Source organism: Yarrowia lipolytica, chromosome 1C, assembly GCF_001761485.1.
Source record: "Yarrowia lipolytica chromosome 1C, complete sequence".
NCBI classification, from domain to species: Eukaryota; Fungi; Ascomycota; class Dipodascomycetes; order Dipodascales; genus Yarrowia; species Yarrowia lipolytica.
In genome coordinates this window covers 2,646,354-2,659,842 of record NC_090772.1, presented here as the reverse complement: position 1 = coordinate 2,659,842, position 13,489 = coordinate 2,646,354, and the positions used below count along the sequence as shown (strand labels likewise).

Sequence of the window (13,489 nt, the reverse complement as noted above, 5' to 3'; positions counted from 1 at the left end):
TACTGTCTTTTTGATAGCCCAGTTCGGTATCCAGTGTTTTACAGCCCACTGTCTTAAATTCTCTTTGAGGCTGAACGTATATGCACAGTGAATATCTATATTATTATCTCCTCTTCTTCCCCATTGTCATAGCCATGATACTCCGGTTACCACACGATATTCTGGTGGTAATCTGCGAACTTGTTTCACCAAGAGATCTTTGTGCTCTTCGTGAAACTTGTCAGCAACTCAGCCGCGATATTCCCGGGTCTTTCATCCTCGGATGTCTTCTCTCTGTGTGGGATTGCTGCAATATTGAGTACAGCAGATCGAACGACGATACTTGCCAGGCTCCGCACAAGCTGAACAATTCGCGGGTAGAGTTCTCAGATCAGGTCAAGTGCCCTGTCTACATTGATCAGCCGCTTCCACGCGACTTTTACTGTCTCTGCAAAGAGGTGGACGAGATCTTTCCCTGGGAGTACCACGACAACGGGATTTCTTTCGACGAGAAACTCTTGGATTTGACGGAGCATCCCGAAATGGGCCAAGGGAAGCCCAAGAAAGGACTCACGATGGGACGTTACTACGGAAGCACATATGCGTTTGGAGGAGCACCTGTGATCCAGACAAGACATTCTTCAAAGATGTTGGCTGGTGTGAGTGTTATAAATCTGATCTACTCTGGTATTCCCCAGACGAGAGGAATTGTCAACTTGGATGGACTTTCTCTGCCTTTCAGACTGCAGGTCAACGGAAAAAGTGTTCTTTTGCACGCTCGAGCCTGCGATTATAAGACCTCTGAAGTGATTTGTGTGTCCCCAGGTGGAAAAGTACATACTCAGAGGTGTCGACCCCGGAAAGCTGCTCCTGCTGGTATCGTTCACTACAACGACACCTTCTTCAACATTGATTTTCAAACCCGATACCGACTCCGGGTGTGCAAGTCTCTACATAGCTTGGACTCCGATCCACAACTAAATGAGCCGTACAAGGTGTATCAGGATGAAGAATATTCACAGTTCTGCCTCGTTTACAAGCCCACAGGAATTATAATAGGGCTAATTGACTTGGACAACCAGCAGACAGAAGTCTTTTCCGCACCAGGAACTGGATTTGTGGCCAGAAACTACAGCTCGATATCGTGTGAAGAATACCTCGTCATGGTTGGAATGTCCAAGGGCTCTCTTGGGATCTGGAAGTTTTCCATTAACCATCTCCGCAAGAGGTTCAGATTTCAACATGGAGATGGATTCGCTAACGCTTTGTCGCTAGCAGTCTCTCCCCTTGCCTCCAAGCCGAGATGACAGTGGTCTGATACTTCTTGAAATGTTGCTACAGTATGTAACTAATCGACACCATCCCGAGGCGGATAGTGGTCTTCAAAGGTGGGACTGGGTAGATATCACATGATCGGAGCTGGTTATCGGTTTGTGGAGGGGTATCCGAGTATGGATACAGAGAGAGGTACAATCGTCTATACAGAACAAGTACAATCATCTATACATACATGTGCTGTATATGTATTGTCGATCCCACTTATCTCACTCGAGCCAACGCAATGGGCTTATTGTCTTGATCGCTAAAGAATATTTGGTATACCATCTGGCTATATTGGATATTACTCGATTTTTGTTCCCATGTTTGAATATAAATAAATCGTCGCTATCCATTTTATCCGATTTTACTGTCTCTTTTACACTGTCCAGCTCCCTCCATCCACCTTTCTCATGCACGACGCGTCTAAATTAATTGAAACGTGTGCATCTCTTCAACACCACCATCATGAAGCTCAATTTTTACGAAGAGTACGACAAGCGACACATTTATCGGCTGATCGAGCTGCCCGAGCAGATTATCGGCGAGCTACGGGAGGAAGAGGAGGAGTACAAAAAAACCAAGGAACTGCAACATTACTCACTGACTCTGAGAGGCAAGGATCGGCTCGTTCTGTGCAACAAAAACACGACGTGGAACGTCAAGCAACGGAGCCAAAGCAACACCCTTCATCTGGTGGAGACACGTGACGATGGTCTCGCCAGCATTTGCATCACCCAGCCCATTTTGGAGTGCACTTTGAGTGAATCGCCTCAGTTGGACACCTCTGATCTGCCCTGTTACGACGGAGACAGTATCATGGGAGACCCGCGCATCGCCAAGCACGATCTGGACTCGTTAAGGAACCGCAGCAGCATGTCTGGAGTGCAATTCGACCAGGTTTGGGCGCAAATTGGAGGAGTGGAAGTCGATGGAGTGGCATGTGTGCTGGCTGATAGTCTGATCAAGGAGACAATAGACGATATTCTGACCTCGCTAGCATCACAGAAGCAGCAGCTTAACCTGGTGAGTGCATCTGACGTGGTGTCTGATACTTCTCCAGCAGTAGTTACGGCAGTGTTGAAGATGTTTGCTACAACGCCCATTGAGCCCTACAATCTCGATCTCGCGCACATCATCAGCTGGATTGGCAAAAACGCCCTTGGCGAGCCGGTGCAGATCGAACAGTTTATGATCATGTGGAAAAACTCGATTCCCATGATCTTTGACGAGGATATGGTCTCCCTGGACCTCATCAAAGGCTCCTATGCTCTTTGTGAGACTATGATTCACAAGCTCAGCGAAAGTGATTTGCCGCGTGACCCCAAGGAGCGGTTTGCTCGACTGTTCCAGATCAAGGACAAGTGGGAACTGGACGAAATCACACCGTTCATTGAACCCATCAAGATGAACAAGAGCACCAAGACGGAGAACTTTGTGCTCAAGTACGCTAAGAAGAGAAAGATCGGCGGCAAGGTGATGGTTTGTCGAGAGTGAAGAAACGACGACAAAGAACACAAAAGGAACAAACACAGTGGGATTATATTGAATTGCAAGTACAGATGTCAATAAGTAACCCCAGTCTGAGAACCCTGTAATTGAGAACTCTGGGACTGGGTACGCTGTCGATTCGAAGGACTGGCATGCGTTGCAACTTTTGCTTCATTTCTTTTTTTGCTGAAAGTCGCAGTCCGTCCCACATGATGGTATACAAACCTCTCCTGGAGGCTCTCCTCTGAATTGGGAACGATTCTAAGAAAATACAATGTGCTTCAGAGCAAACAGTTTGTAGTCATCATTGACGTTTCCGTCCATGAACGAAATGTGGGAACCTCCAGAGTGTCGCTGGTCCTTGTAAGATATGTGCAGCTTTGAAGGAGAAGGGGTCAGTCGCATGGTAGCATTAGACGGAATCTCGCCTACCAAAAGAAGTGAGCCAGTATCCTGGGACGTAGCCCGTCCTCTACGGCCAATTGTGCCGAAATCTTGAGAGAGATTTCGTCCCGATACCCTGAAAGAAACTGGATGATGACTAGTTTTTATACATTGTTCTCACAGTCTCTGGAACTCTTATGCAAGACACACTCATGTGTCATCTACTTCTGTCGGCCACTTCACGGGCGAGGAGAGGGTTGTGGGTGAGAACGGTCTTTCTGAAGTCAACTTCATTGATCAGGGACAGTACCTCCATAGTTGACATACTTGCGTCTTTTTGACGAAGTGCGTCTTTTTGACGAAGGAAGTACAGTCCACATGGTAATATACATGGTTGGAGATGTCGATGGGAGTGGGAGCATGTTGACTGTGTGTTTTGAAGTTCGTCTTTATATAGTAGTTTATCTAGGAGTTTCAATCGATACATACAGAAGAGAGTATACGAAGAGAGGATAGTGTGGAAGGAGGTATTGGAGAGGGAAGGTTGATCTGACATTGTTCATATTTCCTCAATCTGATGACTTTCTGATATTGCCTGTGAACATGTTGTTGACAATTACTTGTAGGTATCAAGAGACGTGGCAATCTGGTGGTGTAAATTGTCTTACCTTTCTTCGTGTGTGCTCGCTAACCGTTCTGAATCATGAGGCAAGTTGAAGTGCAGTACTTCAGCGGCACCAAGTCATCCTCACGAAGAACAACCCGTCTCCTTCCCAATTCATATTCATAATTCATTACTGTTACATTCGTCAGTCATACATCATGCGTGGTTGTCCTAGTCCAACTTGGGCTTATCGAGCACACCAGTCAGACTCTTCTTGGCGGTCTCGTAGACTCCAAGGAAAATGGCTCCTCCGGCAGAGATCCACATGGTTCGAGGACCAATGCCTTTGAGCAGAGCACTGTATCCCTCGGTCTGGACTATCTGCCGGTACGTCTGGAAAAAGGTCTGTCTCTGCTTGTGGAGCATCAGACGGGTTTTGATCACATCCAGAGGAGTGGTCAGAGCAGCAGCAACACCTCCAGAGAAAGATCCACATACGGCAGCCTCCTTGGAAGTGACCACATCTCTTTCGGTGGCCCGAGCCCACTTCTTCTTGAGAAACTCGTACAGAGGAAACTGGATCATGGTGAAGGGGATTTCTCGCACAATGGTGGTAGCGTAGCCTCGGTACAGACCTCGCAGCACTCCCTCGCCGCTAGAGTTATTGAGGATCGACTTGAGGGCCTCCATGGACGACTTGTAGTGACCAGTCTGGGCTCTCTGCTTGATCACCTCTGAGGGCACTCGAACCATACAGGCAGCAACTTCTCCAAGAGAAGCTCCAATCATGTGAGTGACACCTTGTGCCACGTCATCGTTGAGAATGAGAGCACGCACATGGGGAGTAAGATGCGTCTTGGTGTACTCGTAGGTCAGGAAGAAGAGAGAAGCTCCTGGTGCCGAGGCCACGATAGCCGATCCGACTCCTCGGTACACTCCATGCCATCCTCCGTTGACAAAAAAGCCACCCTTGGCCTGCAGACGGGTCTTGAGCGTGTCAATGGGGAAGAAACACAGATCTGTGCAAGTTCCCGCAATTCCTCCGGACTTTGTTAGTGTTGTTGAGGGGGTGGTTGAGTGTCCGTAGTTACAGTAGGGTGTGTCAAGATGTCCTTGTAAAAGCCACTAAAATGCCGATTATCGCCCCCCCGTAAACCCTCGTCCACAATTACTCACAAGTAAAGAAATCAGCGCCAGGTTTTCACTCATTTGTAACGCTCCAGGATGCCGTTTGACGATGCAAAGTGCGGGTGAATTTTTCCATCCAGTGGATTTTTCGCTCGTGGCCTTGGGAACGGAAGTAAGGTTTGGATGACTCAATTGAGTCATCTGTTGGGGAGGGACGGTAGGGGGAAATGTGAGATGTTGGGTGGAGGACACGTGTTTACGGGATAATTGTTGCACTACTGGGTTGATATTATCGATCTAAAACTCACCGATTGTTGGAAATTGTTTAGATATGCAGCATTAACTGAAACAGAGCTACAGCATACCTTCGACAGTAGCAACACCATTGATCTCCAACTGTTGAGAATAGCTGCGAAAATATAAACCCGTTTATCATGTTCTCCGTTCGATTATCGTTCTTTGTATACAACTCACAATGTCTTTCCTCTTCAGGTACATTGTCAAATGGCTTAGAACTCTCGCCGATCACGTGACCCAGACTCCCCCTAGCGTTTGCCATTTTTCCGGCAAAATCACGAATTTTCTAGGCAACCTGGCCGAGCGGTTAAGGCGAGAGATTAGAAATCTCTTGGGGTTTCCCCGCGTAGGTTCGAATCCTGCGGTTGTCGCCATCCTTTTTGCTGAGCTTTTGCCCACTACATCTGGTGTTATCGTCGTCTATTTTTTGGTGGTTTTCGTCAGGGCGCATAGAGTTATCCAGCGGGAAAAATTTGGGTTTAGTTGATATTAGTTGATATTAATTGCAGGTCAAGTATGGATTTTTTGTTTGTTAAATAAATGGCGACAATATTTGTTTATTCTGAAGTAATTATTTAATTTTACCTTGTTATATTACGTTTTTCAAGAATTACAGGCGCACTCCCCAGAGAACCTCCTCTCACGCACCTCCATCCACAAACAAACAAACGTCAATTACAATAAATAACAGTCTTACCGCACTGGCGCGACTTTTTTGGACAGTATGGCCCTTCTGCCACTTCTGCCATAAACGAGACCCCCATAGACCTCCAGTACACCATCACCGCTGGAACTGCATAAACACCTCCCCCGGCATAAAGAATGAACATTTTGGATCCCGTATCTTGGCTGCCAGTCTCCAGGGCGAATACGAGGGGATCCGTTTCCTTCTTTCGAGAACCATGGACCAAAAACTGAGCCAGCGAACGAAATGAGGAGGACATTGATATATCCAAGAATCGGTGGCTTGAGAGATTCGAATAACGAGGAAAGGACGGAAACAAACGGGACAGGAAAGATGCTGGTCGAGATGAAAACACTTGTGGTGGAAACTGTGCCCACAGTTCGGAAGCTGGGTTATAGCATCAGGCGTAAGACACACTTGAATGTGTTCCCCGTTCGAAGCCCCCGTGTACGTCGGAGGCTGTTGGAGAGACTCTCGACACAGATAACAATATCCATAATGTGTTTTCGGCGGTTGTGGAGATAACTGCTGTGCTGTGCCCTGTATGATAGTGACGAACCTCGCAAAAATGGCCTTCGAGTCGATCGTCGGTAACATTGGCGTGCTTGAAGAACCAGCACCAAGTTTGCTGATAGAAACACTACATGTCTATATACTTGACTGAAGAATGTGGCGGGTCTTTGTCTTATGATATACATCATCACTGCCATACACTGCTACCAACGTCATATACTTCTGGATATGCCCCAAATTGGCTGGGTCATCATCTCCATACAATTGCACACTGAATATGAATATAACAAAATATCCACTTTGTAGAATCAAACAATAAAATAAAAATAAATAAACATGCACTTATGTACAAACACCCCTTCGTCATCTTCACTCCTTTACAGTACAGTGTTTCAGTACCTTACTTCCAATCCCAGTCCAAAATACCGTTCACTCCCCAGTCAAAATTGTCTCCAGTAACTGGCCGCACCCTGTCAATGTCCGTGAACCCAGTAGCAGTCAACTGTTGAGGGTGCAGAGGAGGAGGAGCAAACAGGTCCGCGGGAATACTGTTGTGGTGGTGCTGATTGTGGTTCTGGCCGTGGTGGTTATGCCCCTGGTGCTGATTGTTGTGAGTGTAATCCAGAGCCATGCTATGATTGCCAACACTCAGAGAACGCATGTTGCAGTGAGCAGCTCCTCCAGTAGACATACTTGGCATCATCAGGGTCTTGAACGAGTCGTCAATGACATCCCACGACTCCTGAGTTTGCTCAAGCTGTCCGCACGCAGAATTGGCCTGACTAAAGGTGGTGGCACCCTTGAAGTCGTCCTCGCCGTTGGTAGAAGAAGGAGCAGAGGCCGTGTGAGCAGGAGTGACCATGGCATTCGTGCCAAGGAAGTGCTCCAGCGAATCGTGAGGCTCTGGAGGCGAGTTCTCTATCTTGACGTGGATATCACTGAAAAGTCCTTCATCCTTGAAGAGAACCTCCTCCTTGACCGGGATAGGCAGAGGAGCAGCAGAGACAGGGTTTGGAAGAGGAGCAGTGATTTTCTCAGTGGTAGAGTCAACCACTCGACTTCCGCGCCGCTTAACCTCATTCGTGGACTTCTTTCTCGCAGGGAAGGCCAGAATTATTGTGGAAATCTCCTCCAATAGGTCGTAGCTGTCGAGATTGATGCTGCCAGGAATCTGCAGCTTCATGTCCGAGTTGAGACCCTCGATACATTGGGGCACCATCTGACGCACCTCCTGTAACAGACTGCCGCCCTTGGAGTAATCCACCGAACCATACAGAATGACGAGCATAAGTTGGGCAGACACTCCAGAAGGGTTCAGACACAGCGTGGGCAGCACATTTCGAACCCTCAGGTAGTTGCTCACTTGCACGTAGCTCTTAGCAGATTGGATGACCGCAATAGAAGCTGCGTTCTGGGTCGTGTTGTTGCGTGACTCCCCGCACAGAGCAGGAAGATGGATCAGAATCTTGGCATAGTTGTACATCAGATACAACAAAGGCGATTTTTGGTGCACACCTCCGCAAGTGGGCACGGGCATTCCGTTGGCAAACTCAAACTTGAGGTCGCTGGGGAGCTCACGGTGCCACTTTTGCAACTTGTTTTCAAGCTCGATAATCACCTTGTATGACTGCGACGTCTTAGATAGGGTGTAGAGCGCCGAAATCACCTCGGAAAGCACCTGCGAGAAGGAGATCAAGGCTCGGAAGCAATGGGGTGTGTTCTTGCTCTCTTCCGAATCGGATGAATCGCTATCTCGCAGGTGCTGGAGACCCTCATCATCCACAGAGGGGAGTCCACATTTGACCTCCTCCAAGATGAAGCTCTGGTTGGTGCCCATGAAGGAGGCCACAAAGGTGTCCTGGATGTACGTCACCCAGAACAGCCGCTGTCGAATCTCCTGGTCGTAGGGAGTCAGGGCAGTGCCGTTCTCATACCGCAGACCATCCTGGCATCGGTTGAGACCCATCCGATGGCATGTGGCAGACACCAACGATCGGTACTTCCAGATGTCATCGATGGCGTTGACATGCAGCGAATAGGTCAGAGCGAGGTTGTAGGCTGCCAACAACCGAGTGGAAGCTGTGGTGGAAGCGAGGGGGAGGATTACATGGGGCATCTCTAACAGCGATCTCCAGTTTCGCTCCAGCTCGGGGATAGAAACCACGTCAGCAATCTGGGGGGCAATGAAGTGGGCAGCCAAAGAACATACCAGCAAGAGAGTGGTGGCAAAGTACTTGATGTCAACAGACATCTTGGCGGCATAATTCTGTTCGTGTCGTCGGAATGTAGCGGGGGTCTTGTCCATAGAAGAAGCGGCCATGAGCTCGTTGAAGAGCCGGTAGTCAGCCAGAAACTGGCAGTGGTCCAACACCGGGAACATAGCGTGCCACTCGGAGAAGTAGGTGCTCACAAGCCTGTCGGTGATGACCATTGGAGGGAGGTAGAGCTGGTTGAGGAACGACAGCGTGGACTGGGCCTCGACAAACGCAATGCGCTTAGTGGGAGCGGTGGCGTCAGTGTATCTGTCGTAGTCGGACGAGCGGGACAGGTTGGTGAAAAGCTGCTGAATAAGAGGCACGACCTTGGGGTTCTTGGGTCGGAAACGGTCCGAAAGCACCTTGAGAAAGGCGCCGCCAGCTGACGCTCCTCGAAAAGAGCCGTCGGAAGAAATGACCTTGGCTTGTCGCACAGTGTAGGGCTCGCAATCGTCGTCTGAGCTGTCCGCGGTTGGGGATGCTGGTGATGTCGTGGCTGTGTTTTGGCTTGTGGCTTTCGAGTTGGTGATGGTCTTGGTATTGTTAGTTGTGCTCTTGGTGTCTGTAGGGGTGGGTGTGGGGGAAGCACTAGAAGTCGAGCTCTTTCTGTCCATTACACTGGAGACGCGGTTGATCATTTCCATTTGTTCGTCCTTGAGATCGAGAATGCCGAGCAGCTTGTTGTTCTCGGCCTCCAGTTGTCGAATCCGGTCCTCCAGGGCCTCTGTGTAGCCTCTGGGGAAGGCTCTTCGGGTCAGCTTGTCCGAGGTTTTGCACTCGAACCCTACACTGACACAGTGTGAGCAATGGGGTCGTTTTCCGTCGCATTTGATTTTCTTGGACCGGCACCGGTCGCATGCTTGTGCGATTCTGTCCGTGTGGCTTCCGGGGGTTTTGATGATTTTCCTGGGTTAGAACCGTAACGGGTGGCCGCAGGTGGCGATAATCTGAGCCAAACAGCAAATGACGCCAACGGCGCTCATAACCGTGAGGCCCAACTATCGCCTCTCCATGAACCTATATTACTCACCAAGCTTGAGCTCCGTCAGGCATTTTGTTGAGACCTTGTTGTATGTGAGAGTGAGTTGCGACAAGTGTGGTTTGTGGGAATGTGGAATTTAATGTGTCGTGTTTGTGTGGTCGTTGGTGTTTGTGTTGAGTCTCCTGGGGGTCTCTACGCTCAGTCAAAGAGCAGTTTGTTAGCAGTCGTTAGCAGTCGTTAGCAGTCGTTAGCAGTCGTGTGATATGAGCTTCCCCTGTGACCCTGGACGTATTTAAATGAATGACACTACCAGTCCAAATTAACTTTTGGGCATCCGCTTTTTCCTGGGGTCAACAAACCCTTTTTGCTCTATCTCTTTGTCTGGTCCATGCAATGTCAATCTGTGGGGCACATGGGGGTTAGGGCACGGAGAAGTGGGCAAACCTATTAGCCGCACCACACAATGCTGTGGCTGGTGGAGACGACAGGAGAACAAGAGAGACGACCAGAGCCCATTTGTGGCTAGAGAGGCGGGAAAACAAGTGGTCTACCCACTCGTCGCGTCGCTGACATGCTCGGTCATACGGCATGGCGCACCTCCCACAAGTTAGTGCTCCATAAACGTTTCAAAAAGCGATGACGTGCGTTAGTGTATTTGGCCATTGTCAATTTGGGAATGACTGACTATCGATAATTTGACAATAGACGAGGAACTGTACTGCACATGATTACACATTTACACCGTCGACGTATCACTGTACAAGTACAAGTACAAGCAAGTACAGTACGGGATGTACGATACAATACTGCTCTTGTTGCCTATATCTATACCCCACAGTATTCATCCAATCAGAAACCATGCCAGTCTGGGTCTTGTGAGGTCTTTGTTGCAAACCACATCATTAGCCACACATCGCTGATTGTTTATTTCCGACCGGAGAAGCAGGCTCTTGTCTTTTTACTGTAATAAGTGAGACAGCCTTAAGGGAGACTCTGAGACTGTAAAACGAGTGATTTTACATGTGGTTGTCAGTAGAGCTACGTGCAACCGGGCTTTGGGGTCTTTGGTCGGGAATGCTGTTCCAATCATGCCATAATAATCGCCCCGTCACCCTCGCTAGTGGCTGTGGTTGATACCCCGCCCGTCTTGTAGTCTAATAATACCTGTTTTTTTTTTTTCATCGCTTGACTATTTTTCACTAATTCCTAGTGCCGGCACTCTTTGTCTGGGGTTTCTTGGTCATGACGTCGTGGGCAGGATTCTGATCCAAACCCAAATGTGCCGATTGGGCAGTTTTAGCCTAGGGAGGGTAATGGCGCTCTCAACCTCAGCATGGTTACAAGTTGGGCTCTTCAGTGTCTGAATCGGAGAGTCGCACGAGCAGAAACAACTGTAGCTTGGATTGGACGCTGTCGAAACCGGCCTCAAACTGCTTGCTTCCGTCTCAATCGCCGCTCCGCTTCCCCTGACCACCCATTGCCGTGCCTGCACTGCACTCACCGGGTGCGAAAAGCGCAAAAGCAACTCGTTCCGTACAGATACGCTGCTGATGCGGTTCTTCTCTACCTGACCGAAGGCGCGTTTTCGACGCTCTTCTAAATCGGGCGTCCTCAGACGAAAAGACTGACTTTGGGGTGTCGGGCTGAAGTTTGCGTTTTTCTGAAGTTTGCGTTTTTCGGTTTTTTTGGATATTTTCCTTTTGGAGATTTTACTTTTGGATATTTTCTTTTGGATATTTTCTTTTTTTACCTGTCTTCCCCAGATTCCGAATCTAAAATATCCGTTGATCCGAAACCCGGAATCGAATCTACAAGCTCCTGGCCCGTGTCCAGACTGACCAGTAGCTAACCCTGACAGTTTGATAGCAACGGATCATAATAGCGCTGAGCTGTGAGCGAGAGTCGATAACCAACACGCAGCCATGGACAAGCACAGACTGCGGCGCATGAAACCGCCACCGCAAACAAAGGCCAAACCTCCAGAATTTGCACGGTCGCTGTCTCCCAGACCAAGTTTGGCACGCATTTGCGGTGCAGGAGAGTGCAAGTCAGAGACACTGGACTTGGAGTTGAGTGTCTAGGGCGCTTTGTTTGCGGGCTGTGGCTTGGAGCGGAATCCGTCTTGGGCAAAAATGAGAGAGAGCCAAGTAGAAACCGTGGATTACAAGCCGTGTATGTATTACGATACGAGTATAAGGGTTGTACTCGTACTGTACCGGCCCGAACCCCGTACAAATTATGTCCGTGATAATATACAGAGTGGTGGAGAGTCTCTGACGAATGGACAAAAGTATTCTACTCATACTCCTACTTCGGACTTGAGATCCACGGCTGAATAAGCTACTGTACAACCACCAACATTGTACTTGCTGTAGCGGGCGCTGGGCGCACTATTCTATTGTATTGGTCCACTCGCGGCATTTGAAACGGCATGCCGGCATTCACCGTGGTTCCCGAAAGATGACTGTGTGCATCATTGTATAGTAAGAGTGGCGTACATACAGCGGGCTCAGTGCTTCTCCTTGTGCCTGGCCAAATTCAGCTGTTGGAGTGTATGGGTAGTGCGAGCGTGGATGTTTTACTTGGGGAGCCGTAGCTCATACTCTCCCATTGTCTAACATCAGTCACCACTACTGGCTCAGTAAGCGAGGCGAATAGAGTGATATTATGACTCTAGGTAGGTCGACAGATGAAGTGCCTCTTCTGTCATTAATTTCCACCGGATTTACCCCCCAAAAACCCTTCTCCTTCTCATACCCACCGTCTCAGCCACCCATTTCGCATCCGCTCCGTACACGCACCCCCACCATGCACGCCTTATCGTGGGGGAGCAGCTTTAAGTCCGTTTTCCGTTGTTCGGTCCGACTGACAAGACAGGACAAACAAGCGGAAAGATGATGAGAAAAAGTTTGCGGGCAGAAACTCGAATGTGGATTCCTCAGACACGGTAAACGGAACGTACCCTAAATAAGCGGTGGATGGGAGACCATGTCCCAGCATCTGGTGATCAAGTAAGACGCGCTAGCGCTCATGCGATACGCCGCCAACCAGTTAGCCGTGTAGCTACAAGCTTAGTAATGTTGGTCAAGCTGTCTTGTTAGGCAAAAGGAATAAGTGGAGATGGATATCGTCAACCTCCGACGACGGCTGCTATTGAGACACAAACACATGACACACTCAACATTTGAATCTCCATTCATGTCCGACATGGTGTGGGGTAGCAAGACATGATGCATATACACAGGGCAGATCTCTACACCGTAAAAACGAAAAAGTGCAAGTGGAGATCTTTTGCCACAGTAAAAGAACACCAATGTGTTCTGTTCTGAAGAGTGTCACCACCAGCGACATTCCTCGAGGTTCAGAACGACATGTGCTGTGATAGTACACTGTAGACTCGGATATATACGGTAGTCGTATGTCAATATCCCTTATACTAGAGCCAGGGTCAACATCTCCGTTTAGACACCAAATGGGCCCGTGCCGCACCAAACGCCCAAGCGACTTCGCTGTAATATCGCTTACTCCGCTTACATCAAAACACTGCCGCTTACTCTCATTGCGGTAACATAACAGGAGATAGCTGCACATGTAATGATAAAGCCCCCTGTACCGTACATGAGCCCTGCGTGCTGGACGAACGGACGATAACGAACTCAACAATACCACATGATTGAGTGCAGACGCTTCTGATTTGGACAGCTTCCGTTTTTGAACATTCTACTCAACTGCCCTCCCCCCATTGTTCTACGTCATTCACTTGATCTTCCTCCTTCTGTCTCACAAAGAAAGAAACAGGTCCAGCAAGACTGTTTCACATACTCGGTTATATGGAACTTTCCCGTGCGAGTATG

At 48.8% G+C, this 13,489-nt stretch overlaps 6 protein-coding genes and 1 non-coding gene across 7 annotated transcripts; 3 read left to right on the top strand and 4 right to left on the bottom strand.

The window, feature by feature from the left end:
- Window positions 1-80: 80 nt before the first annotated feature.
- YALI1_C26597g (uncharacterized protein) lies at window positions 81-1,286 on the top strand (the record flags this gene model as incomplete). The annotated part of the gene is made up of 1 exon (XM_068282469.1): window positions 81-1,286. The coding sequence occupies one exon, from the start codon at window positions 81-83 to the stop codon at window positions 1,284-1,286; it is 1,206 nt and encodes a 401-aa protein (XP_068138570.1).
- A 478-nt stretch (window positions 1,287-1,764) lies between these two features.
- Window positions 1,765-2,793, top strand: YALI1_C26580g (uncharacterized protein; the record flags this gene model as incomplete). The annotated part of the gene is made up of 1 exon (XM_502003.3): window positions 1,765-2,793. The coding sequence occupies one exon, from the start codon at window positions 1,765-1,767 to the stop codon at window positions 2,791-2,793; it is 1,029 nt and encodes a 342-aa protein (XP_502003.1).
- Window positions 2,794-2,861: 68 nt separating this feature from the next.
- Window positions 2,862-3,192, bottom strand: YALI1_C26566g (uncharacterized protein; the record flags this gene model as incomplete). Its single annotated transcript, XM_068282468.1, has 2 exons — window positions 2,862-3,066; window positions 3,116-3,192. The coding sequence occupies 2 exons, from the start codon at window positions 3,190-3,192 to the stop codon at window positions 2,862-2,864; spliced, it is 282 nt and encodes a 93-aa protein (XP_068138569.1).
- Window positions 3,193-4,006: 814 nt separating this feature from the next.
- On the bottom strand, window positions 4,007-5,401 carry YALI1_C26544g (uncharacterized protein; the record flags this gene model as incomplete). The annotated part of the gene is made up of 2 exons (XM_068282467.1): window positions 4,007-4,822; window positions 5,378-5,401. 2 exons carry the CDS (start codon window positions 5,399-5,401, stop codon window positions 4,007-4,009), a joined length of 840 nt encoding a protein of 279 aa, XP_068138568.1.
- An 88-nt stretch (window positions 5,402-5,489) lies between these two features.
- YALI1_C26543r lies at window positions 5,490-5,571 on the top strand. The gene has a single exon. It is a non-coding gene; the product is annotated as a tRNA-Ser (tRNA).
- Window positions 5,572-5,981: 410 nt separating this feature from the next.
- On the bottom strand, window positions 5,982-6,482 carry YALI1_C26533g (uncharacterized protein; the record flags this gene model as incomplete). The annotated part of the gene is made up of 1 exon (XM_068282466.1): window positions 5,982-6,482. The coding sequence occupies one exon, from the start codon at window positions 6,480-6,482 to the stop codon at window positions 5,982-5,984; it is 501 nt and encodes a 166-aa protein (XP_068138567.1).
- Window positions 6,483-6,798: 316 nt separating this feature from the next.
- YALI1_C26501g (uncharacterized protein) lies at window positions 6,799-9,706 on the bottom strand (the record flags this gene model as incomplete). Its single annotated transcript, XM_502001.3, has 2 exons — window positions 6,799-9,559; window positions 9,684-9,706. 2 exons carry the CDS (start codon window positions 9,704-9,706, stop codon window positions 6,799-6,801), a joined length of 2,784 nt encoding a protein of 927 aa, XP_502001.1.
- Between the last annotated feature and the right edge of the window lie 3,783 nt (window positions 9,707-13,489).